The 27,551-nt window shown below is 38.3% G+C and overlaps 1 protein-coding gene across 1 annotated transcript in view; it reads right to left on the bottom strand.

Annotated features, from left to right (window-relative positions):
* LOC114448150 (CUB and sushi domain-containing protein 3-like) overlaps positions 1 to 27,551 on the bottom strand; it is a 184,495-nt gene that overhangs the window by 136,413 nt on the left and 20,531 nt on the right. Inside the window, exons 3-6 of the mRNA XM_028424904.1 lie at positions 19,780 to 19,892; positions 10,708 to 10,902; positions 1,672 to 1,740; positions 1,488 to 1,626 (exon numbers count right to left, since the gene is read on the bottom strand). Coding sequence (XP_028280705.1) covers positions 1,488 to 1,626; positions 1,672 to 1,740; positions 10,708 to 10,902; positions 19,780 to 19,892 — 516 coding nt within the window. The remainder of the gene's footprint in view (positions 1 to 1,487; positions 1,627 to 1,671; positions 1,741 to 10,707; positions 10,903 to 19,779; positions 19,893 to 27,551) is intronic.

A 27,551-nucleotide genomic window follows, 5' to 3' on the forward strand; every position in this document is an offset into this window, starting at 1 on the left:
AATGTCCTTGCGGACCTCTTAGGGTAGTGAACCTGTAAGGCCATTGGTAATGGATGACTGAACAAATGCTGCTGTGTATGTGTTTTTTTATTACCCCAAAACAGAGATGCCACAAAGTTTTCTCACTTCAGCTTTTTGCTCAACCACTGCATGTTCCTGTAAAAAATACCTGCACAACAATGTCTATGAATTTTCACTACCAACATTATTTCATTATGCAACTGTTTCATGGAATATAAACAGAAAGTGGCAAAATATGTATAATCATGACCTGGAAAACCATAAGACGCAGGATAATATAGCACCTTTGCCACTGGGGCTTTGACACTTTAAGAGTGTTTCTGTCGATGAAGAGTTAATTTTGGAGTTTTTCTACCCATGAGAAGAGGGCTACCTGATGGTCTGTCAAAACACATCAGTGTCATCCCAAATCAGCTCCCTGTCACACTCTTCTTCGCTATACAACATGTAGCAGTCATCACTCCACTCATAGCAGCTCTCCTTTTGACTCTCTCTCTCTCGCTCTCTCTCTCTCTCTCTCTCTCTCTCTCTCTGACAGAGTGACTGCTACCTCTCTCACTCCAAATGACAACTCTCAGGGATGACAGAGCAACAAGCTTTTTCAGTGATTAAAACTTCTTTCAGCCAATTACAATTAAAGCCCAGCAGGATCACACTAACCTGCCAGATACTCCCATTCAGACAAGACACAGAAGGGATAGATACCCTCAGGCTGAAGGTTAGAGGTTAAATCCATTTCAGATTTACTTGCTTCATCAGGAATAACATCTATTTTTTTTTTTCAAACAGAAAGCCAAAAACATAACTCATAATATCAATCGGTCCCTGTTTAAATGAGTTCTAAAACTCAACAACACAGATAAAACCTTACCTTACCTAAGTCCTGAGGCAATACAGCTTCATCTTACTATACACACGCCTCGTTTTCAAGCTGCAAGCAGTCTGTAAATCTAGAACCAAAACCTTTTTATAGTGCCTTTATGGTTTGTTTGTGTTACAATACTGCAGCCAGTAAACATTACTCTGTTGGGGTAAATTAGTTGTTTTAGTGAATTTCTTCATATTTTGATACACCAGTGTTTGTACACTAAATGTACAAAGAACACTATTATTACGTAGTTAACCTGTCAAAAAAGTGGACTTCATACTTATAAAACATACTAAGTGAAATAAAAGTGCTGAATATCAGGACTTACTTCCTGGCCTATATTTAGTTTGGCAGTCAGACTATCATTTAACAGTTTCCCTGGAGCCCCATAAATCATTTATTTCATTGCAAAAAGATAATGTGTTCTTGATATTATAGTACACATCTTTCTGTAATAGTCTGAGCAAACCAACCCTCATCACACACCTTTGTGTTAACACATCATTTCTGTCACAGTGCTGTCTATAAATGACACCCAAATGCTCAGTTGATCAAATACAAGCCTCTCTCTCACACTCCTCTTTACAGGTTAACTCACCATATGGTTGGCGGTTCAGAACCCTCTATTTCCAGGTAATCCGACTTCTCCTCCATCTGAAATTCGGTGAACACTAGCGAGATGGTGTCCCCTGGCTCTGCTAGTATGGTCCACTTACACTCCCCACTGCTGCCTAGGCCTCCGGCACCTCCACCTCCACCTCCACCAGTGCCAGGGGATTCACCACTGGGAAGGTCGAAGCTGGAAATAAGCCCACTGGATCCCCTCAGGGTGCCACCGCAAGTGTCCTCCGCTGTCAGTCACGAAAGAGAAAAACCAGGGAGGAGGTAGGGAAAGGAAAGATTAGACAGTGGGTTATTTGAGACATGTTACTCAAAGTTCACCATGGGGAAAAACGTGGCTGCAGGCATAAAACATCTGTACCTGTCCACTCAGATAAATGCAAACCAGAGAAAGACCAATGTGGAAGCTGAGCAGTGCAGGCCTTTTCTCTGTGCCAAAGTACATAATTTTATTTGCTATTTGTGCTGTAGACAGGTTGTCAAGTCTTTTATCTGCAGCCAGTTCTAGCATAATTGTGGGACAATTAATATGAAATGTAAGATTTAATGGTTGCCTCTGTTTTTTTTCCCACAGTTGCATAAACGCAGTCAGAAGGGGGACAATTTGCAGAACTATTTACAAATTAGCTTTGTACTAATTCTGTCATATTGTGTACCAATTTATCGTTACAGTAACTATGTTTAGACAAAAGTTCTAAATATCTCTTAAGGGATTTTCATTTTCCCTTCTCTATCCAAAAGTCAGTATTTTTTTTTTACTCTGATCCTCTCATGTTTGAAGAAACAAACAAATGGTGATAAGCAGGAATTATAATGCTGTAAAAAAAAAAAAAGTCCAATGTGGGGAGCATGGTACACCAGCTGAATATTAATGCAGTCTAACATAACAGTGGCTTGCTCTCTTTTCCCTTCACCCCCAAATCCTCCCTTCATTCTTTTTCATATCTTTCCATCCATTCCTCCCTTCTGAGCCCTCTCATATCATTCTACTATTACTCACTACCCTCCCTTCTACCCCTGTATCTGTTTTTTTCCCCTGAAAAATTCTAATGATGGCAGAGCTTTCACAGTTTCCATATCATTTAGGACTAATATGTGACACTCAGTTGTGCCAGTTGAAAGCTTTGATGGCTCAGCGCTCCACTCAGGGCTGTCAGAGCTGCCAGCCTTGGAACATTCTGGTATGCTGCATTACACGATTGGTCAAGGAACAAGGAAGTGGGTGTATGAAATTCAAAAGAAGATGAAGATAAAAAGACGTGGGGGGGAGACAGAGAAGAGGTTGCCAGTGAGCTTGATCTGTGTCCTTTGACACATTAACAGAAGCACAGCAGTTGATCAAAGTCTTTACAGAAAGGGCAGGGATGGGAAATTGATACTCTGTGAGACATCAATGATGTCCATACATGTATGATTCATATCAAGGGTAGACTTTCATTTATAGACTGCAAGGGCAGGCTTTGGTGAAGGCTCATTTGTTGAATGCCAGCAGCCGTGTAACAACAAAAGCACTAGGAGACATGATTTGTTTCTGGTGTAACTCATCCTCCTAATTCAAAATCTACCCTGAGTAGAAAACGGTGTATTCCCTCAATGCATTTAACATGACATTTAAAAAGTGCCCTGTAGATCTGTTGTGTAATTGGCCATCTGCAAAAATTGCAATAGTGCAAAATCTGACCGGATGGGAAATATCACTTTAACGTTTCTGATTGACAGAATGGCAGTGTAAAATCTCCCTGTGGCCATCAAGGCAAATGGTGCAAGAGGGAAATTTTACAGAAGTGTTAAGATACCTAGAAAGGATAGATAGTTAAAATTATAAGTGCAAGGGAAAGGACAAGTGGAGAGCAAATCATGAATGAAAGACACAAGGATACAAAAAGCAAAGAACAACAAGAGCATAAAAAGAACACTGGGCTCCTCTAAGATAGGAGAGAGGTAAACTGGATGGAAAAGAAAAACTAAAATGTCAGACAGAAATTCTGCAGGCAAGCCTCAACACAAACATCGTCACAGGTCAGTCCCATCAGCTTCTATAAGTGTCTCTTCAACATCCAGTCAACCTTTGTCAAAATGTTGACAATAAATCGCTTTCATACTGCAGACTGATGTTTTATCTGATTTTCAGCCTGCTAACTCAATTCATGGAAAAATACATTTTTGCATGCTGTTCTAAAGCATAAAGATGGTTACGGATGTGTATTCAACACCGAATTTAATTAAGGTTACTAAGGTAAGGTTACTTGCCAGTAGTTGGCTGATGCACCATTCAAATTCAAATGTTTTCCTATAGTCAATTGTTTTCGCCTTATGACATTTTAAGAGGTAATAGAAAACTCCTATGTAGACTGTGGCCATGACCTATATTATTATTTTTACGATGGATGGTAGAAGATTGGGTGGAGCAATGTTATGGTGATAAAGACAAAAAAAAAAGGATGGAGGTATTTTTTAGTACTGTATGTGTATTTTTTGTGTCAAAGATTTACTCAGCTGGCAGCATACCAACAATCCTAATATTGCATCTCTGCCAGAAATGCACAACAGTAGAAGCTGAATACGCTCAGTAAATTCTCCTCTCAAAGAAATTTTCATAATTTACCACACTAAATTGTTACATTTTAAAGTAAAATCAAAGATTTTTAGCCTTTTTTGGTCTAAATATGATAAAAGCACATGTACAGTAGGAGTAAAATCCACTGACAACCTTTTTTAAAAAATCCATCTGACTTCCAAGAGTTTTATTTGCAGAGAGCATTCTTCAAATCATGTCTGTTCTGGTAAATAACTGCAAAGGCTATAAGTACACTGTTTACAAGAAAGAACAAAGCACATTTTTAACCTAGAGCTAAACCACTGTAACTGTACATCTGAGTACTTCTGGGAAATGGCCAACACTCCAGATAATGTGGAATACGTCTGATTTCCACGTCCATGTCTAAAGCTTTAGTGTTTACCAAAATAGTCCAATGTGTTCAGCAAGGTGGCTGCCAGTGAGAACATTGTGCTCTCTAAGTGTGGCTGCTACACGGAACAGTAAAATAAACAAGAATTATAAAAACATAACCATGAAATGAATGAGGAACCGCATACATTAAAACTGTCACTACCACATAATAACTAAAATCAAATAAATTATATGAATGTAGAACACACTCCAACATCAACACAGGTCTGATGTGAAGGTAGGGCTATTTTAAGCATTAAAATTGTGTGGATAAATGAATGATTAAGGGCTGGTTCCAACTACAGAAAACAACTGGATGACAACCTAAAGCATGCTTTTAACACCTGGCACTAATCAGTAAAGAAAAATGTCAGCTGTGGATGATGTCTTCACTGATGTCACTCATTTTTTTTCTTTACTATTTACATGCAAATTCTATACTATAGAAATTTGCATGTAAATAGTAAAGAAAAAATGAGAGTGAAATTGATGAACAATAGTAAAGGAAAAAAAAAAAAAAATCACATCACCCCCCCAGCTCAAGACACTTCTTTAAATTCCATCTCATACTGTGGAAGATGTAACTAAAGTGGATGTGCACTTGCAGTAAAAAAATGTACAGATTTCTATATTAAAAATGTGAAAGGAATACTTCCAGCAGAATTATCTGCAAGGCCTTTGGGCTCTTTCATCAAGCGATGAAGCATGATACATAAATCAATCAAATGTCAACATACAGCAGTGAGACGCAATACTGTAGATAAGAGTAATTAAGTTAGGCCTTGAGGTGCACGGTTACAGCAGCTGAAACTGCAGGCTGTCTTCCTGCAGAGTTTGTATTCTGGCGTTTTACCTGGAAGGTACAAAAGATACATTCCCACTGTGGCAAATGACACCACTGACATTATCAGAGAAAAAGGTGCTCCAACAAACTGTACACAAAAACGAAAGCTTTTCATTACTCAGAATCAGATGCTGGAAAATAAAACTCATTCACATGAGTGGTTTCCATGAAAACAGACATACACTGTGTACAAAATGTCCACTTGTCCACTCCTACACTCTCTATACTGTGTTTGCAGCTCATGAGGGAATAAGGACAGACAGCTGTCAATATACTTTGGGCTTGGATGATATAAAGCTATATAATTATGTACTGGGATATGCAATTATCTCTGCTGCATAAACAAATGCTGAAACATCTGCACCATATTTGAGGCTGTGGACACCATGTTGCTTTTTTTTTAATGAATATGTGTTGTAATTAACTTTTCTACAATAAAATATTGTACCACAAATCTGTGGTGCAGCTGCAACTCTGCTGTTGTATGCAAATCTTCAAATTATTAACTAGCAATTAAAAATATTTTTAAAGCAGCAGGATCCCCACTGTAGTTACAATTTGCATGAAAATATTTCACAAACCAGCTGCTTAATGATGCATCACTATCATATTTACACTTTAGACTGAGCACACAGGGTCCATTTCCTCTGCTTCCGGCAACAAAGAGAAAGAACACAATGATAGTGAAAGTCAAAGGATGTTATACATAATCAGTTCACTATGGATAAAAACAACAGTTGAGAACAGAGTGGACATCCAACACAGCAATGCTCTTTGTCAACTGAGATGGTAGCAATAGAAAGCCAAAAGTGACACAGTGATCTTCCTGATGTTTTCTTTCAAATGAAAACCTTTAAGGACCAGTACGTGGGAATTGGTGCCTTGTAGTGAATTTAATACTCCTACCTTATCAGGGTGTGGGAGAACCTGTGCTTGTTACCTAATTTAAAAAAAAAAAAAACTGAAAAGCCACTGTTTTGTCTGTTTCTGCTGTAGAAACATGGCAGCATAACATGCCTTGATTGATGCACTCTAAGTGAATCAAAGAACAACAATTTCTAGATACGAGAACTACAATAAAACCATCAACATCATATTCCATATTTGCTAAATGATGCCTTTAAATCTGCCACATTGTTCTTTTAAAGAAGGTTTTCAGTAAAATTATAAACATGCAAGTCGTCCTCTAGCTTGTGTGCTGTGAATTAATCACTAATATTTCAACACAGGGCTTCCTGAAGGCACAAGATAGATGCCCACAGCCACATTTAATGGTGATAACCTCCTTTATAACTCATTAATGTTTTCCACAGTTGTAGACAAATTGCACAAGAAAAATAGGTAGATGCTTTAGAGAAATTCATTGCCACAGAGAAGAAGCATGACAGATTTTTTTGCTGTTTCTTTGAGAAGCATCCATGCATAACACTGTAAATCAAACTGCTATCTGAGGCTTGAAAAACCTTAAATGGCTTTAACTGGATAATGCTGTACAGGTTTCATATATTCACTTGCAGTGTTTCATTGGGATGCATGGAAAGAATTTAAGGTATAGTTTGCCAATGAGGTTTAGCAACATAAAAGAGGCACTGAATGCAGGGCAATGTGTTCCTTAGCAAATCATTAGAGCATGCTCTGGATTTAAAAATGGAGAAAGATCGCTCTCTTTTAAAAACGGTGCCACAAAAAAAAAAAAAAAAAAAAGATGGTGGTGAGGATTAGGATTGCTTTAGCTGAGCTCATTTACATCCCCAGCATCAGCAATCTAATGCTACTTGAGGAGGGATTAAGCCTCTCTCCCCTTGACTTTGATCAGATACACAACACTTGTCTTTCTACTTAGAAATATTCACCCCCAAGGATAGAAGGCAAGGAACTCATGTATAATTTTCTACAGTACCTCAGGTTTTTCCTTTGTAATAATCCCCATGCTAATGCAAAGGCAGTGACTATGTCGACAGTAAGGCGCTCATTTGCTCAGCAGCAAATCATGTTAAACATTGATGGGGTTGAGGAAGAGGAAGGTCTGGAATGGGTGCCGAAAAGCAATTCATACTGCATCATGCATATTTCTGGGGGTCATTTCATTATAGTAGCCATCTCTGTGTAATTTCACATTTTAAATGAATTATGAGTGAAGAAAATGATGATTCAATGAGCAATGTGGTGCCATAGTACCAATGATAATGCTAGAATGCTAGAATAGCGTAAGGGATTTGGTCATTTTTGTTTTATAACACTCATTGTCATTGTTAGCATGAAATCAATGCATATTGAATAAGGAGGCTCATGTTGGTAACCCAATTCTTAATTTAAATGCTATGAAAAAAAGACGCCAGTTTCCAGACTTTTTGCAAGGATTTCTATTAGTAGCTTATGGCCAAGATTTTGGGCATTTTAATTCTAACTGTGGAGGACAACTTAGCACTCATGCCATGGGCAAGCTGAATTTTCATATTTGAATTCTCAATTTGTGCAGCAGACAGCTGAAGAGGCACTGCAGAAAGAAATGAAACCTTTGACCAACAAAGAAGCAACGTTTTTTGCAGTCTAATTTGCTTATTTTGTTGGACAGAGACTTGCTACAAGAATGACAGTGTATCAATAGCCTATATTCTCTTGTTGCCATGCTGTCCCTGTCTGCCGTCTCGCTGCCTGGTTTAATGAATGTCCAGAGATAATTTGGATGGAAGGATTTAAAATGGGCTTCAGGGAGGGGCAGTAGTAACCCATGATTAGAGAAGATATTTTATTATCCATCTCACTGCCTCTACTTGCTGTTGCATCTGCTTTTTCTCCCCTACATCAGTCCTTCCATCTTTGTGTGTCTACACTTTGAACCACCCTACTACTTATGTGTATTCACCTCTATGTCTTTCTATTACTCTTTTACACTCTCTTTCAAAGAGACAGTGATGCATGATAAACCCGTTTTTGATTTACCTGAGTGTGGAAGACACAGGGTATTATGATAGTCTCAAAGTGTGATAACTACAGCACAGTACAAATACTACTTTATTATGGGATTCTATCAGTATAAATCTGACAAGCACCTAAGACTTGGAATTTCAAATACACACGGTTATGTGCAGGTTGTTTATATGGAAACTAAAGAAAAGGTGACAGCACTTTATCCACATTGGGGTAGGTCAACACTGCAATAACTAATAAGCCTTTTCAAACAAATACACTTACAGTATATGTCATAATTCCATGCTTTGAAAATATTATAAAACAGTGTTGTATTAGTTTTCCTCTGATGTCTGTCATACACACACAAACATGGTGGACTTCTGAAGTTGGACAGGGATGAGGAAGTGCACTGGGAGAAAGATGAAAGAGGGAGAGAGATGGTAACAAAAGGCGGCGACTGGAGAAGAGAGCGCAACTGAGGTGTTGGGAGACAGTAGGAAGTGTGGGGGGGGGGTGTAGTTAGTGGAGGATTGGTGAGATATTTTGGATATTTTGTGTTGCTGTGTATTTAGTGTGAAACAATTGGTGATGAGCAGAAAGGGCAGGATCTCTGAGGAAATAAGATCAAAGGACCATCTGCCCACATACAGGAGCCGGCCTGGATTTGGACACGAGCAAGAGAGAGAGGGAGAGCGAGAGAGAGGCTCAAGCAGAGTCCAGGCCTGAAACGAAGTGATGTTTCTGGCCTGTGGCAATAGAGGCCAACCCCATCCTTAAATGGAAAAGAACCCTCCATTTTTAGCTCTTTGTTTCCTCCAAGCTTGTCATTTCTCGAACATATGCTAAGCCATTTTCATTTTGCTGTGGGCCTTGATTGTAGATTGAGCTGGCATGTGCAAATTTACTTTGGCTTTGAGATTTCTTAGAGTATATTAGGATGTGAGGAGATCTTAGACTCTTCCTTGTTGGGATGACCTTGTGCAGTTTAAACCTCACCAGAACCAAAAGAACTTTACAGTATTAAAAGGATGCTTTATTGCTGCCTTTAATCTTACTGCAGGAAACTAAGAGGACGCTGACACAGCAAATGCACAGCAAAAGGTGCATCTAACAGTTCCTTTATGTGTTTCAAAATTAAAATTCCACAGTAGAAAAAGGTGTTGAAATAGCTAAACTACATTTAGGTAATTACAACACTTTCAGAAGCACAAACTGTGAAACAATCTTCAAACTAAAAATTTCTGTGCTAGCACATCACTGACACTGTTCCCAGTGATGTCAGCTGAAAGGCTTGGCTATGTTACAGGCAACTAAAAGTAGTATTAACTCTATCTAATAAAACACTGACCAAACAACACCTAACCAACACAATTACTTTTTTATACATGTCGTATAAACAGCAAATAAACAAAATGACTTCTGGTCAGTTACTGATCAGTTATTGATCACCCAACTGCCAACAAGAAACAAGAAAAGCATATTCATTCATTCCCGTGTTGCTGATGGTTGAGCAAAAGAGCTTGCCAAGACAAATTGCCTATGTAGAGCATCTCTAAGGGTTCAGGTCCCGGGCATTAACAGTACTTTCCAAAATGCTAGGAAGTTTCTGAGTAGCAAATGAAGCAAAAAACTTATGAACCTCCCAAGTGCCAGAAATACATGCTATTACACCTCAAGCAATGCAGACTCTTGAAACTTTTAAAACATTTAAATCTTCTAGCTGTACACTTATACAGTATAAGCTTATATTATTTTTAGTTTAGACTTTTTACAATATTTAAGTAGAACTAAATGCATGCTGCATGAAACATGGGTTCATAAATTAGAAGAGTTAAGAGTTCTGCCTGAGAAGCTTTCATATACACTGTTCATATTTGTTGAGATGTAAGGATGTGTATCACTGATTGGTAAGTTAAAAAAAGCATACACTAGAAAAAAGGGTGTGCCTAAATGTCTTAACTGAAGTGTCCAAGCATGCCCCAGCTGGAAAAACCTAGAGATGGAGATGGTGCTTCCTGCATCCTCCAGCATCACTGTATTTAAGCTACTTGTTCCAGAGGAATAAATATTCAATTAACCTTTTTAGCCATGGAGACTCTAATCAACTTCTTCAACATGATTAAAATGATCCCATCCTATCAGATTGCAAATAAATGTATTGCTCTAATGAAGGCTTGTGCCATACTTTAGTTCATCTGTGGCTCAGGCAAGTCCGCCAATCACTTAGCAATCAAACTGTCAATCATTAAAAAGCAATTAACACTAAGCAATTCAAGGAGATCAAATGAGAAGAGGTCAAAACAAACCAATCCCCTGCTCATTTTAAATTTCTTAAGGGAACATTAAAATATGTAGATAACATCAAGTATTCTCCACGATATCCTGTAGTCACACTGTGTAACTCTGAAAATGGGTCAGTTATTACTTTAATTGCATATGAAGAGATGCTTGTCATTAGCAGAATTTTTCTTAGTCTTCAAACATTCTCACCTCTGCAGATTGGCACAGGGAAGTCCCACACTGACACACCAGCTGCATTGGTCACACAGGTGAGGAGTGAATGTCCGTCCAGGACATAGCCAGTGACACACCGGTAGCGGATCTTGTCACCTACGTTGAACTGAGTTCCGTTCAAAATGCCTTTGGGTGGAACTCCTGGGTTTCCACAGGAGCTACTTCTGAGCTCTGGAAAACAAAAAGAATTGAGCACTGTTAAGTTTGATGGGATTAACAAAACATTTAAAGGTAAACAAAAAGGCATTTCGTTTTAGTTTTTGATAAAGTTGGCAAACTAGAAGGTTTTCATTTTATGGATGGCATTTTTAATAATCTATCATTATTGCTTGTACCTTACATACTCATATTGGTAATAGAAAGCAAAAGCCAGTAAAAATTACTCAGATGCTTACTTATGACTGAATTAATATGAGAAGAAGATAAAATGCACTGCCTAAGGAGAGCGGAAGTACCACTCCGGTGTCTTACCCATCTTTTTACATTAAAACACACAAAATAACATAAACCTATAGCTGAAGGCAGGAACGAGGGGAGAAAAACAAGTATATTAGCACAATGTACAAGGAAGTAAGGCAGTAAAAAATGTCAAAGACATGAAAGAAGCAGCTGCAGATGCAAACTAAAATCAGTTTCTTCTTCTTAATAATGGAGGCAAAAATCTAATTATTTTCACTAATATATCATCACAGAAAGCATCACAGCAGTGAATGTGCACTAGACTTTTAATTTTTTATTACCAAATGACCTCAGATGACATTGTTCGCTTTTAAATTAGGCTACTTACTGATTTGTGTGGGTGTGTGTGTCTGTGTGTGTGTTTTAATATTCTGCCGCTAGTAGTCCAGTATGAGGACAGTCCCCACTTTTTGTTTGGCTTCAGTTCTCCTTAGTTAAAAATACAGCAGGCATTTGACATGTTTCAGAGCCAAGTAGCATTAGTGCAAATTTTGTGACACACGCACAGAAAGAGAATAACAAAAAGAACGGACTATGACCTAAGGCATACCCCACCTCATCTGTCAGACATGGTGGTGGTTCTGTTATGCGTGTTTGCCATAGGAACTGGTATCCTGGCATTTATCTATGATTTCACAGAAGAAAAAGACTGCAAGAACACTGTGTGCTCAGGTTCAACCAAACACATGAAAACTCATCGGGTATTACATCATGCAACAGAAAAACAATTCTTAACATACAGGATGCAACCAAAGAGCTTTTCAGGGTGAAGAGATGAACTGGCTGACTCAAACACTTGAACTGTGCTGAAGACCTGAAAGAAGGCAGATTACAACAGCAGAAAGTGGCCGACTAAAGCCTGTGGGAGCATCACAGGGAAGATTTAAACAGTGTCTGTGCTGGAGGCTTCTAGCAGTCTTTGACAAAACATTAAATATGAGATGTTTTCTTGACTCCATGTATAAATTGGGCACAGAGTGTTAAAAAAGGTTCTCTCTCCATCATGGTTCTTATCTTGATGGAAACCTACTATATTAAAAGCCGAGAACTTTAATGCATAATCCATTATGTTATTTCAAATGTAATGTGCTGAAGCACAGAGGCTGAAGAATTAAGAATGTATGTGTCCAGACACTAGTAGTCTGACTGTACATCAACCGAATGATACACACATTTATCAAAGAAATGTCTTGGCCCTTGCTATTTACTTACACTTTTCCTTATCACCTGTTGTGTTTTGACTGCCACACCTGGACATATGTACTGCATATTGAGATCTGCATGTGACAGGATGACCAAAGCAATGAAAAATAATCCTACTCATGTAAAACATATTCTTGTTGAAATTCCCAAGGCAGGGACATTTGAACAAGCCATATTGAAGTTATACATCCACAAAGAAGAGACTGTAGAGAAATTGCTCACACTATACTATTGTATTCATTCTCTGACCATGATCAATGTACTCCTTGAAAAACCATTGAATTTTTTTTGATAAAGATCTACTGTAACTCGTGATAACCCAGTCTGGAGTGCGGTTCAGTCTTGTATTCTTTTGGGTGAACACAATCTACCAATATATTTTTCAGCCATATTAAGTAATAATAACTCAATCCTTTTCAAAATTCCTCTCCACACATCCAGCCGACAGTGAAATGATCTGCAAAGCTTTTATTTTTATTTCAAATCACTGCAAAGGACAATAAAGTTTTTTTCCTTCAGCAGTGAATGTTTGCTTTTAAAGGGACTTCATCTTAGGGAGGTCTGACAACTACAGACTAATGATCTTGAGCATCTTTAGCTGGTTGGACCTGTAGACAACCTGTCAAGGACTGGCTTTCAAAACAAAATATTTATACTACAAACAAACTTGGCTCCAGTTTATGATAAATAACATGCATAAATCAATGTGTGGGTAATGATCAGTACAAGTGTCAGTGTAAAGCTTCCTTCTCCCTATACAGATGAATATAGTGACTAATCATGCAGGAAGGAAAATTATTATTTTTGATATGTGCCATCTGTTTGTGCCTAATTATCTCAACTGACAAGCCAGAAATCAAAATGGCAAATTTACACATACACATACTGTAAGTTAGATAAATGTATGGATAAATTGACAGATGGAGAGCGAGGTAGGCTATATTTTAAAATGCTACTCCTGAAAATTATTTAATTGACGAATCATATTAATTTCCAATTTGGCAATTTATTTTGGACTACAGATGATAAATCTTTTATACAGACCTAATGTTAAGTGATCAAAGCTTTAGGGTGTGAGACTTCCAAACAAAAATCTATATTAAATAAAAGAATAAACTGGCACATGGCCAGCATGAGCCGTTTTAGGTTTGTCATCTTAATCAAGAGAGTCAACTGAAAATTTGGAAGAGCTATATAATTAATAACAGAAAAATACGCAATTAGTTTCACTGTAATATATATGTATTTGTAGAAGTCTCATGCTCTACTACCACAATTTAAAAGCTATAAACCTAAAATACATAATTGACTGACAGCACATTTGAATAATGTTTTTGTTAAAGGTGGAAACAGCAAAGGTCAAAGTTGATCGGGGGCACATCAGCGAGGGCTCATTATATTTAACCAATGTAAGGACGAGGTGTGATGAGCATGCAGGACTGACTCATGACCAGCACAAAAGTCAATGCTGAGGACAAATGGGCAGAATCCTTGGCAGTGCATTCTAGTGCAACTGCAATACATTAGCAAATATGAAAACTACTGTTTACACAAAGTTTAGTACAGGTTATATTGTTGAATGTGACATATGTGAGGGTGACAGGCCTTTGACAAATCTTAAAGACAGATACTTTATTTATTAAAAAATAAATTCAGGTATCCAGTAGTAGCATTAGAAGAGATAGCACAGCGTGCATAAAAAATGTATAGACATGGAGTGCTAAATAAAAGGATCATATACACAACATCAGCATTGAGCAGTGAGCAATGAGATAATGCAGGTGTGAATTGATGGGTGACAGCATCAAATGTGCAAATATGTAATATAATACACTATACTATAAAGGTGTATACACACACACACACACACACACACACACACACACACTCCCTAACACATTATGTATAAAATCAGACTGAGTACAAAGACAATGAAACATTAACAAACCTAGCTGTGTTGGCAGTGCAAACTCTAATAAAACCAAAGCCATTGTACGCTGATCTGTTCACTTACTTCGTACCTATACTTCACAGTAATTCTTAAAACGAAGCCGTTTCCTGCAGGCTGCAGCAAAAGCATGCTTTCCTACATGGCACAGCATGATCCCCCAGCAACAAACAGGAAATATGTCTCCATGGGAGTAACATGGAGAGTCTGTGAAATTGAAATTTATTTGTTTGAAATATCAAATTTGTGGAGTTCAACAAAGTGTGACTAAGCACATCAAAGGTATCTAAATATCTACAAACTCACCACAACAACGCTTTACAGTGTGGAGCAGGGGAACATCAGATTAAAATTCAGCACACTGCTGAGCTGAAAACATTTGCATCCCCCCCCCAAAAAAGTGGAGTTTGCTGGTCAGGGAGTGTAGTGTGTGCAACCAGATGGTATTCAGAAATCCCTGTTTACCACAAAGCTCTCCATTATCACAACATCAGACTAGACAGAAAAAATATAGACACAGAGTGACTTACTCCTAAACCAGTTAAAAAAACTGAGACAGCTGAACCAGCCTGCCAAACATTACTTGGACGAATTATAGAGCGCTGTGCCAGTGATACTGAAACAAAATAAGGTCAGGTACAAAAGGGTTGACTTTTTTGTGTTTTGTACTAAAGTTCTACATTTAGGGGGTGGGCTCTTTAAACAACAGGTAGATGACATCACAGATGACACCATTTCTACACTAGCAGTGTGGCTGTTAAAAATTAGCAGTAGAGAAAATGTAAAAATGTTTTTATTCACTTCACAAATTATTCAAGGCATTTTTTTCTAAAGCTAGACGTAGTATGGTGTAATTTCAGTTTCAATGTAATGGAGTGAAATCAAAACCTCAGAAACTAGTAGGTTGTACAGAGTGTTACACAACAGCAGATTGTATGAATCTGGTGATGAACCTCGGTTTGTGCTTGCACACAGCTCTAATTTATGCTGCCAGATGTTGCTGGGACATTGGGCAGATTGCTCTCAGACAAATAAAAATGTGATAACATATAAATTATTTTCCAGGAAGACACCACAGTGATATTTAAGTGTCCTCATTAAAAAAACCTTTTTATGGAATTTTGATGTCAAGGTGTGATGTTGAGTTGTAGCAGATGTGTAGTTCATGGCCAGTAATGTTAATGATATCAGATTTACCTGCATTCTCTATAAGAAAAGAAAAAGAGCCACACAGCCTATAAAAGAACGCAAGCCTACCAACTGGGAGCTGGTTGTGAGAGAACTGCATAGAGAAACAAACGCTCTATTCTCCCAAGTAAATGATTTGAGAAACTTACCCCAGGTCACTAATTAAAAAGTAATGGATGCATCCCAGCTGTAATTATACTTGCACTGACTCACTGCCCTTTGGTGTAAGGAAAGTCATACTGTAACTAATGTCTCAGACAGGAAGGGTCTTTGTATTAATTCAGAGGACATGTAGACGATATTTAAAGCCATTATTTTGGATGAGAAATAAATAAACCAAAAAGATTAGAAAAAAGGAGTACTCTGAATAACAGCCAGCACTTAACAATGAATCAGGGTTTCAATTTTTATGAGGATGTGAAGAACCCCCTAAAGAAATCAAGTGTTTTTAGATACAGTGTTAGCCCTGAGCTAACAAGTGCTGCTGTCTGGAGGACCCTAAATAAATTGTTGATATTACCGAACCAAGGGAAAACAGCTGCTCCTCATCACTCGGGGCTGGTGCTAAAGTGGAAAAGCCATACAAACTTGACTTAAAAAGGTGGGAAACAACCTATGTCAGACAAGGCATCACAAAATAAAAATAAAGCCAACTTAAAAATATGCATGCATTAGGTGCTTATCATCTATTATAAGCATCAAAATTGTTATTCCAGAGACAGAATTGTTATTAGTGCGCTTCTGCCCAGTGCATTTATTCCAGAGAAATCAGTCCGACCTATTTGTAACCTAAAAACAAAACAGTTAACAATTATTACTCAACAGGAAAAAAGTTCCAAAAAAAACACAGGATTTTGGCTATTATAACAGTTTTTACCTACAGTTCACCCACGGAGTGAGACTGGCTTGCATTATCCATCATCACAGTGGTAACGAGTGAGTTATGTGCACTAGTAAATGAGGTAGTTGGGTGCGAGATTTCTCTAGGGCAGAGCTATTTATTTCGCCTGTATATCTAATGATTCTGTAGCCCTTTGAAGAAGATGGAAGTTTGACGGAGTGGCAATGTTTGTGAGCACACAAGCACAACACATTCCCCACAGGAGCCGCTTGTGTAGACTTACTGTCTGGCTTCCTATCTGCAGCACTGAGCTAAGCCGCAAAGCTTTTTTTAATGCAGGTGAAGAAAAACTTTTTGACTGCATGTTGGGTTACAGGCCAAACAGTTATTAAACAACACACACACACAAACGTGAAACTCAGTGGACAATGTGCCCTGTGTTAAAGAACAATCACTCTATGTCCCATTACATTTTGCTGTAGTGGGGTGTTTATTAATATGGCAGTATATGGTGAGGTGAGAAGATTCAGAGCAATGGCAAGATGCCAGATTTATACTGATGGACAAAAGGTAGGGAAGGAACACAATTCAAATGACACACTGATCAACAAGTGAGGTGTACCTTTAGTGAGGTCTGGTAAACCTTTACGAAGACACACGATAGGGAAGACAACAGATACAAAAACCTTGACAAAAGTTTACAAAAAGAACATGGAGAAAACATCAAGGACTTAACCACAGGGAGGTAAGGGACTAAACATTACTTGAGTAGATTGAAACGTTCTGACAATGGATGAGCATATGGAAACTCACTCAAAGAATAGAATGAGTCAGGATTGTAAGTCTGTTTTGGTATTCTTTAACAATTCCCACAGGCAGACAAATGAAATGATTTAGGATGAAGGGATGAAATTTTGTTTCATGGGTCAGATGTCTTTCATAGTCTTCAGGAAAAAGGGCAGGTTGAAATGGCATCAAGGCAGGTTTCAGAGAGACACAGCAATGTTTTTGTTGCAAATCCACAACCTTCAACAAAGGGCAAGCAGATAGTTTTCTCCCAGTTTACATGTGTGCACTCTGCTTCTTTTTTTGTTTCTTAGCAGATCTGGCCATTGTTTGGCTGTTTATTTACCTACTTAATAAATGCAGCTTGACCCCTTCAGGGCATATTTAAGGTTACAAGACCACATTGACAGAGCCAAAGTAGTAGAGGAAAAGTTGGCACTAATCAGTGGAAAAAAACTCCAGAAAGCCAGAGCTGGTTTGCATTCCAACACACTTGATAAGAGATTGACAGGCTGCTGAGAAATTAGATTCCATCTGGCCGTGTCCTTCATTGTGTCCTTCGTATGCACATTGATTCAAATCCACTTAATTGCAGTCATGATTCAATCATCTCTGTGAGTCTACAAGCAACACACATTTTCAGTCATAAGAATGAGCGTCACATACATATTCATGTGCAAGATGTAGCTAACCATATCAGCATAACAAGGAAGAGAGGTATACAGTGGTGACAGTAAGTTACATGGTTTGGAAAAGCATGAATCATGGATGAGTACATTTGTTTTTTTTTAGCGTGCCACTTAAGAGTCTATGAACGAGGTTATTATGATGGTCGAGCCATTTTTAAGATGATAATGATTTAAAAATATATACCAGGTCTCCAACCTCCACTGGATATAAGATGTGTTGTATATCACTGAGGGCCAAAGTAGGCTTCAATTAGACTAGCTGTGATGTCATTAATACTGCACAACTGCAAGTGTAACGCAACTATTTTATCACTTATTCCTAGTTGAAGCTGAATGCCTGCCTTGGCACTATTTCACAGATAAATGCAGTAAAAAAAAAGGCAATATGTGACACATGCCATCAACTATGGGTCTTCCTCTATAAAGGCCAACACTGACCAAATAAAAAAACTATGTTAACCATAGAGGCATCTATAGTTGCACACAACACCAATTCTTGCATAAGAGGGCTTTATAATGTTGCAAGCATGTGAATTTCTAAACAGCATTACAGTCACACTCTGCACACACGTCATTCTGTAAAGGTCAAACATTCAGGAAAATAAACGATGACCAACACATTTTTGAGCAGGCAGAGGCTCTGAGTATTCATGCTGTATACTAAGCTATCACCAGGCTATTAAAGGCTATTAAAGAATGAATGATAGAAGAAACTAAGCTGTAAAGTATGCTGTGGCCTAAGAAATTGTATGCCAAAAAAATTCTCACATTTAAAAGAGAACGACAGTTATACTAAATAGCAAAAGTGAAGAATTATACATTATATATGATAAATGATTGTATATCCCCATTGTCTTTTTTGATTAATTATTATTCTCACAGAAAAAAATCTGTGTTTAACATCCAAACCAGTAGGATATTTTACTATACATTACAAAGTCAAAAGATGGAGAAAAAAAAATTAAACCTAATGCAACTGAGCTACCTGCTAAAATGATCTAAGGGAGTCAGGAGATGGAAACAAGGAGGAATAGAGACAGAGGGAGGGAGATAACGCAATTGGGCAGATTGAGAGTAGAGGTCCTGGACTGGCCAGGTCTGGGGCAGGTGGGAAGATGAGGTGGGAATAAAACAGGGGCAGAAAAGGACAGGAGGAAAGGAGGGGAAAGTGTGCTGAAAGGATGAGGTCAGCCTGCTAGTGAAAAAGGAGATAAGATAACAGGGCAGAAAGAAAAGAAATAACTAAAGGCTACTGTGGAAGCAGAGAGCTACAGGCATACAAAAAATATGATGGATCAGATGTAAAGGGGAGTAAGAAGAAGCAGAAAAGCAAGTCAGATGTTAAAAAGAGCAGGCAAAGGAAGGGAATAATGTTTAACACAGGAGCAGAAAGTGGGGAAAATACAGACGGATGAATGAATGACTTCACCTGAAGGTGCTGAGGGGAAAAGAGCCGGGTGAGCAAGATGGTCACAGAAGGATAGTTCATATTTAGACAGCTCCCCACTGCACTCAGCTCTGCTTCAACACAGATAACTCAGTACATCCATTAGTTCAACTAATTCCCATCGCCATCTGCCACACAATTTCAGATGCACCTCTGGAGTCACAGAAAAGGTTCAGGACTTTGGGGGGAGGGATGTTGATTTGGAAAATATGAGATTAATTTGCTTAATTGAAGTGCCTAATATTTCCATAACTCAACAGTGGAAGTCCTAGAGGAAATCAGGTGGAGTAACTATGATCACACATCCATCTCTTAAAAATAAATGGCGTATACTTCACCTGGGTGCTGGATTTTTCTTGTAAATGAACAGAGGCAGCTTCTCATACACTAATTCATAGTGCATTACATATTTCTGTTATGTCTTACAGAAAACCTGTTTCTAATGATACCAGAAGAAAAAGAACAAAAAAAATGATGTGGCTCTTACCTTCATAAGCTACCTTAAATCCATGAGCGCTTACTGCAAAGTCACTGGTAAGCCTCAGTGAAAAAATGGAGCCAGAACTGGTCACAGGCGGAGGGATGGTAAATCCTGTTAACCTGCAGATAAGAGACAAAATACCTCAGTACTGATGAAATTCTTATCATCACAGCTATACCATAATCAGGCTTATATTACAACTTCTTGTTATTATTTATTCAAAAGTTTAAAATAAAATCCAACACAAATGAAAACATTTAACATTTTTCATTTTTTGTATTTAAAATCAGTATATATAATTAGAACATAGAAAAACTGTGCACTTACATACTGTAACTACTAAAGATAATGACAGTTCAAAGACTTCACATCACCAGAGAGTTCATGTGCCATTGCATTATTTTGGTCAAATAAAAGAGAATTGCTCTGAGAATTGTGATGCAGTTTGCACACCAATAACATACTGAGTGAGTACTATACAACCAAAACCCAAGCGGGTACCTTCCCTATTGTTGGATGGTGTTTGAGGGCTGGCGGCTGCATCGTAACAGACTGCTTCATTACTGCATTTTAAATTAGGTGCAGATCCAAACAAATCCATTTACTTTCACAACGTCGTAAACAAGATGTGTTGCTGACCATTCTTCAGCCGCAGTTGCTGATGCTCTATCGACCTACCACTGTTGTAAGCCAGGCAGCAAAGCATGAACTTAAACTTGCACGTAGAAGTAAATGTCTCCTTTTCTATTGCTGCTATCGTTTTCTCTTGTTATTTTTTATTGTGAGTTTTGAAGCCATTTGTGTGACTGAATCTCTACTTGACAAAAAGCCAGGTAAATAATGTCTGCAGCAGGCCAAATGTGGAAAAACAGACTCTACCCCAGTGACAGGAAAGAAGAAGGGCCTGTATTTACAGCTTCAGTAGAGTTTCCAATTACAGCACTGTGAACTGTGCAGTAAATAATTACCCTTTTTCTGCTGGAATACCCCAGCATGCCAGTTGCTGCATCCTACAATTTCTGGAACAAGACTCAGAACCTAATGTGTGTCCCTGTTAGAAGCTTAATCACGCACAAGGTCATTGTACTGAATTTGCATATTATCTTGGTCAATATTGCATTGAAATGAGAAAAAACAGCTAAAGAGAGTGTTAGCATGCAAACAAACGTTTTGTCACTTTTCATCCTTGTATGGTTCACGTTTCTCACCAATGACATTTGGATAGGCAATATCAAAACCTGCCACAACCTAAATATTGAAGCCAATGTCATTCATTTTGCAGGTCCGGTCCCATTTGCTGCACAGACTAAAGTGCAGTGCACTTTCTCTGTACTGGAAGTAACAAAATCAAATATCTACAGAGTTAATTAAAAAAAAGGAATGTGTTCATTTGTTGTTAAATGTGTGCTGAAAGTAAAGCAAAAAGAATAGATAAACACATCAATTTGGTACACTGACATTGGTTTTACTGTTCACAGTGAAGACAAGTGACCCTGGCCTTTCCCTTTAGTCCCATGTTAGCTGCTGTGGCATGTAACAAACAAGCCCTTAGCCTTTTTCAACACTTCTGTGCCATTTCACAGGAGCACAGGGGCTGCTTGGGTCCACTGTGCTATTTCCATGCGGGAGTTATATATTTTCAATAAATCACAGTTTGATGTCAAGCTGGGTAGTCTTTTAAAATTGCTCTCCTTACCCCAAGTCTGGGGAGGAGGATCCATGGGGAAACTAATTATTGGCTGAGCAGAACAGAAAAGAACAGAACAATCAGTGCCAGCAGAGTACGTGGTTTACACAGATGTCGATGGCACCCACCAGCCTGAGTGCAGTTACACAATGACACTACAAAGCCTTGACCTGCAAAGCTTACTGTAGACGTGAAACAAATGAACACCGAATTAGTTTGTCCATGAAAAAGTTGAGCAAAGTCCTTACTTTGCAGTATTGACTATGATTATACTGAACTATACTGGAGAGAGGAAAAAGATGTGCTGCTAAAGCAACCTGTGAATGACAGCAGAAAGGATTGGACACAATGTTGCAGCAACATTCTTAATACAAATACAATGGGACAAATTAAGCCTGAATAAAAGCTAGGGCACCACCTGCAAAATCTGAAATAAAGTAATGACCTTCCCTTTTGACCAGAGTGAGGTGGATAACGTACCACAGAAAAAAAGCTTAGCCATCCCCAAACCGAGCCTCATGCTGAACTAAATCCTTTCTTAGATTGCACTGTTGTCATCCTGGCACAAAATAGAAAAGGAATGAGGATGTCATGGGGTTAGTCTACATGAGGGAAAGACATCTTTTTTGAGGCTGGCAGTGAAAAGGATTAGGTGGTGACAGTTCGTCCAAATTCCGTACTCCCACTTGTATTCCTCTTGTCATGTTCGCTGGTCAGGATGAAGTAAGAATAATTTAAATTCAGAAACATAACTTGAACAGGTGCCATTATATGCCTTGCTTGTTGCTTACGATATTGTATGCATTATCATATAAAGTTAAATTGACATATGGGTCACTTGCAGCGTAAAGACGTGTTATTAAAACAGCTGCCTGACATTTTCTCCAGCATTTTGAGATTCTTTGGAATATCTCCTTTTACATTTGGTTTGTTTTAAAACCAAGATGTAGATAGTAACCCAAATATGTCACTGACATAAAGCAAACAAAAAGATCTCCATCATCTGGCATTCACAGCAGCCTGTTGCTTTGGCAACAGGAACAGCAGGTGAATGTTTGGAAAATGTCATTAACAAATAAACACCAAGGGACCTGCTCAGACAAAAAGGAGCTTGTGACCGATATCAGACAAGTCTGGAAAATAAAACACTTTCATTTCAGGTTCTACAAAGCAGACATGTTAAATCCTAGATTATGTCCTAATCTCACCTCAGGAGGTGGGCTAGACTCACTTGGGAACTTTCATTTTATCTGAAATAAAGAAAATACCAAGTAACACTTTGCAGGCAAGGTAAAATGCAAGAAGACTAAACAATATGTTTATAAAAGTCTTCATAGCAACTGCAGAACAGAAAACTTGAAATAACTGGAATCAATTATAATTGATTGTAAATCATTTTGCACAAGTAAAAGAAATTAAAGAGTACAACCAATGACTAAGTATAAAATAACAGGCATGTCTTGTTTTGCATTACTGAATCTTAAAGTGAACAGGGATTGTATTAAAAGCTTAGCAAAGCATGTTAAAAACTAGTTAAAGGGGCCTTCCCAGTGGCAGCGCTCATATACTCCGTTTTATTTAATTTTGATAAAAAAAAAAATGAATGATCAGCTCCATGAATGGAAACCACAACACCCTACATGTGTGACGCATCTGGCCTCCAAGTCAACCAGAAATATCACTGTTGGTCTGAAGATAGCAGCAGTTATTGCGCCCCCTGTTTATGGATCACAGCAACACCAGTGGCAAAAGAATGACTGCGTGTGCCTGGGAACAGACTGCCAATAATTGCCTGGACAGATGCAGCCTCTCCTTCCACCTGAACACACTACATCAGCCCTGAAGGTAGCTGTCAGACATTCCTGCCATCTGATTAGTGTGTCACAGTAGCACAGTACCATAGAGAGAGCGAGGAGAGAGACAAGAGTGATGTATCCTGATTTGTCTCACTGTCTGCCCGCCCCCCCCCCAACCCACATGTAGCACTACCCACGTCACACTTGCTCCTTTTCTGTTCCTCAATGCATGAGGTTGTTTATTCACTGTTACTTTTCCTTTTTGTGTCTTGCTGATTCACCGTCTGTACTGCTTTGCCTCTGCCCACCTCTCCCTTGTTGTTGCACCATTCTTAACCTTTTTGTGTGAAGGTAAAGACAACTAAAGGAGACGGAGCGAGGAAGAGACCTTAAGTGTTCCGACTGATCTTAACCAGTAAGTAACAATTAAAGTCAACTGCTTGGCTTTAGTTTGTAGCTGGAAACAAAGCATGTTACTTACTAAGGTGAATAATGGTCTTCTGCTAGCTTCTTGAAAAAAAAAAGAAAAAGAAAATACAGCAGGAGATGATTAATACACTTACTTTGCAATGACATGTCCTAAATCATTACAGAAGCTCCAGACACTGACATTTCATTTTAATAACTGCAATATTAAAGGTCAAACCAGCCTATCAATTAATTTTTCTGACGACTAAAAGTGGAGAATGAAAAAAAGTAATTTCTTGAATTGCAAAAAGATCAGTAATATGAAGAAATCCTTCTGAATGGTCAGAACATTCATCTCCCCTCTGACAAGAGTGCCAGTCATGCTAGTTTGCTACAGTGCTGTGCATCTGCAACTAATTCTCCAGATGAGACAAGACAGCCTTTAACATACAGAACTTAAAACGTAGAGCTCCACCAGTCAGACGTTACGTGTCTTTCAAGATCTGCATAAAGCTATGTAAAATGTATTACGTGTATTTAGCAAACCACTAAAGTTTGACTAACAGTCCACATTATTCCTCCTTTAAAAATGTTGGCAAACCCCAAGCGGGCTTCATATCCTGGCTCTGTTGCATAAAGCCTTGAGTGATTACGGGGGTCATCACTGGGGTCTTGATTGACTCCCTGATCAAGGATTTGGCCACAAATCAGATTTGTGACAACACTTCATAACTATTCACTACAGAAGGTAGATTCATGGGCAGAAATGTGCAGCTAATCAAAACCTGAAATGCAGCAGGCCATGTGCTGGAGGACAAATAGGTAGGAGCAGATAATAAAAGTCATAGTAAATTATGCATCTCTATTGTCAGGGAAACTAGGAAGATTCAAGAAGTTAACACAACTTTATGATGATGAACAGCTCAGAAGACAAATCCTTCACTTTCCATACTAAACTTCACATTTCACCTTCTCACCACAAGAAACCGCTCTGCTTTCAGCACCCAATCCTGGACACTATATTAAAGTGATCAGGATCCATTTGCCAGAAGCAAAATATTGCTGTACTGCAATTACAACCAGAAAACCAGCAATTACGACCAGACAATACAGACCTAAACCCTCAACAGCAATGGCACCACTTGCTCTATCATTGGTACTGTTCACACTTGAGGATTTTATCTTAGAGCAAATCACAATCAACCAAAATATTATTTTACACATGTAAAATGTGAGGTAAATGTCAGGCCTTGTTGTTAACCTCTCTGTTATTCATGTTTGAATGAATCACTCCACAGTCAAAATGATTAAATACATTTCTTTGGATTGACAAACCCAAAATAAAATACAGGCTTTCAAGAGTCTAATGTGGTCTTCTAGAAATACCTGTCAGATGTTTAAAAATTCAACATGATAGATAAATGTTTGCTCCTCCAGTTGATACTCAACGCAATATCTGCATTCACATTTAAAAATGGATGCCCTGTACTGTGTTACAGGCACATTTTTAAAGGAAGCACTGCGGAAGAAAGCAGTAATTACTTGTCAAAACTAGTGTTGAGCTTTTTTTCTTTTTTTTTTTTGCACAATCTACAGCAGCTTAAAACGGTCCAATTATGGTAATGTAATAACAAAAATATATAAATCAGAGAAACAAAATCAAATCTATTTATGAGTGGGGTTGGGTGAGGGTGACATTGAAAGGACACAGAATTATACACGAACAGCTTTGTTTTGATAACTGACAGGCAAAGAGAACAATATTAAAACATAATAAAAATGTCTTTTTGTTTTTACAATTCAGTTCATGTCTCAGTTTAGTACATTCATTTTAAATTAACAATTCCAGGCCATGGATGTAATTTGAATATTTTAGTTAACAGCAAGACAGAAAGAACCTAGTAAGAGATAGAACCTTTCTAATTTGTTTTTATTATTAATATTATCTTGTCTTGGACCCACAGCTGTCAGCACGTGCTTTTTTCTTCCTCCCTGGTGATGCTCTTTCAGGCCTGTGAGGGATCTCTGCCTTTACTCTGGGATGCAGCTCAATCGAATTGAGATCAGATGACTGACTCTGCCAGTCAAGGATATTCTACCTCTTCACCCTGAAAAAGCTCTTTGGATGTTTTAGCCGTTTCAATGCATCTGGCTGAGTCTGAGCACACAGAATGCTCCCATACTGCTGCATTCACCCTGTTGCTGCTATCAGCAGTAAATCAATAAGTGCCAGTGTGCCATTCTACTGACTATCATACACATAAGGTGATATGCTTTGGGCCATGTTCTTTTTTCCCCCTCCACACTTAATCTTTCTGTAATTTTGACAGGTTATTTTTTTTTATTTATCTGGTCACAGAATGTGATTCAACCATTTTTTGAACTGCAAATACGCCCCTTTGTTTTTGAGCCTGACCGGTGCTTTCATCTTGGGGTAAATCCTCTGAGTTCTTAGTTGCTGACTAGCAAGCACAGCCTCATGAGTGCATTCTACATTCGCTATGCTAACATAAAGGGACTTTTTTGTCCCCACAAAGCAAATCATTTTCTGTTCATCCACACCAGTCAACCATTTGTTAAGTCACTTTCTACATCAAAATCTTGTGCAACCAGCAGCAGGATTCGGCTAATCTTTTTAAGCCTCATTATCATCTTACACTCTTGCAGTCACCTCTTTCCATCAAATTTGACAGGCAACTCTACCTAAATGTCAACTGTTGCTCAACCATGAGAGAAGTATGATCTAATGTTGTAACCTCACATATCTGACCAGCCATATTGTGGCATTTTTTGTGTAACTACTTTTGAATTCAAGAACTTTAGCTACTGTATGTCAAAACAGCTACATCTCCTGCAGTTCTTTCTGTGTTAATGTAGGCTTGGCTTTTTTCAATGTAGTATGCATTTATATTTTATCAAACAGAATGTGATGAAGCACAGAACACGAGAAAATAAAAATAACCACGGTGTTCATTACATGAAAATGGTTGGACATCCTTCTGGCTGTTTTGTTACACAATGAAGTTACTTTGTATTTTGTTACTTCTAAGCTTCTATTTAAGCAGTGCATCTTAAAAAGTCAGATGCTGCATGCAGCTCCAGGCTAACAGCTGCTGTCAAGCTCCAACCTCTCAAAGCTACCTAGCCTTTATTAATGCATTAAGAAAATTTAACACTGAACAGCACATTTTGAAAATCCTACAAGACAGCAATCAGTCAACTGGTTAAGTCACATTTACTCCACTGCTATGTGCCCACAACTGCAGGGTTTAAGTTTCTTCCTTTAAGCTCCGTTTTGAAAGGTCTTCAACTGAATTTAGAATTTGTAGCTTTTAAAGTACCAATTAATGGCAGACTGGGGGGGGGGGGGGGGGATCTGAGCCTAAATTCATTTCTCAATCTGTGGACTTACATTCAGGAATACAAAGTCATTTGCCAATCAGGTACAAATTTAATAATCCATAATCCATGAGTACATGTTCCACAAAAAGACCTGAGTTTAGCACACTGTGTTCTAACACCTGATGTTCTTGTCTATGATTAAATATGGAAACCAAGAGGTTTGCATGCGTATATACAATAAAAAGAAGACTATAAAGCCAAGTTACAAATCAGAAACTAACCTTGTATTAACACATCATTTCACATGTTCTAATCATGGGGATTATATAACAAAAGCAAGAAGATCAACTTGTGCAGGACAGCAGTAGAATAAAAGGTTTTCTCATTCTCTCCTCAGCAGAGAATTAATCCAACCAGCTATTCTCAGGCATAGAGATTAAAACCGTAAAATGGAGGAAACACATAATCGGTACCATCACATGAATGATGATTCTTTTTCATATTAAAAATCATTCCTTTTGTGATGTCCCCTTTCTGCCTTAATA

Source organism: Parambassis ranga, chromosome 16 (genome assembly GCF_900634625.1).
Source record: "Parambassis ranga chromosome 16, fParRan2.1, whole genome shotgun sequence".
Taxonomy (NCBI): Eukaryota; Metazoa; Chordata; class Actinopteri; family Ambassidae; genus Parambassis; species Parambassis ranga.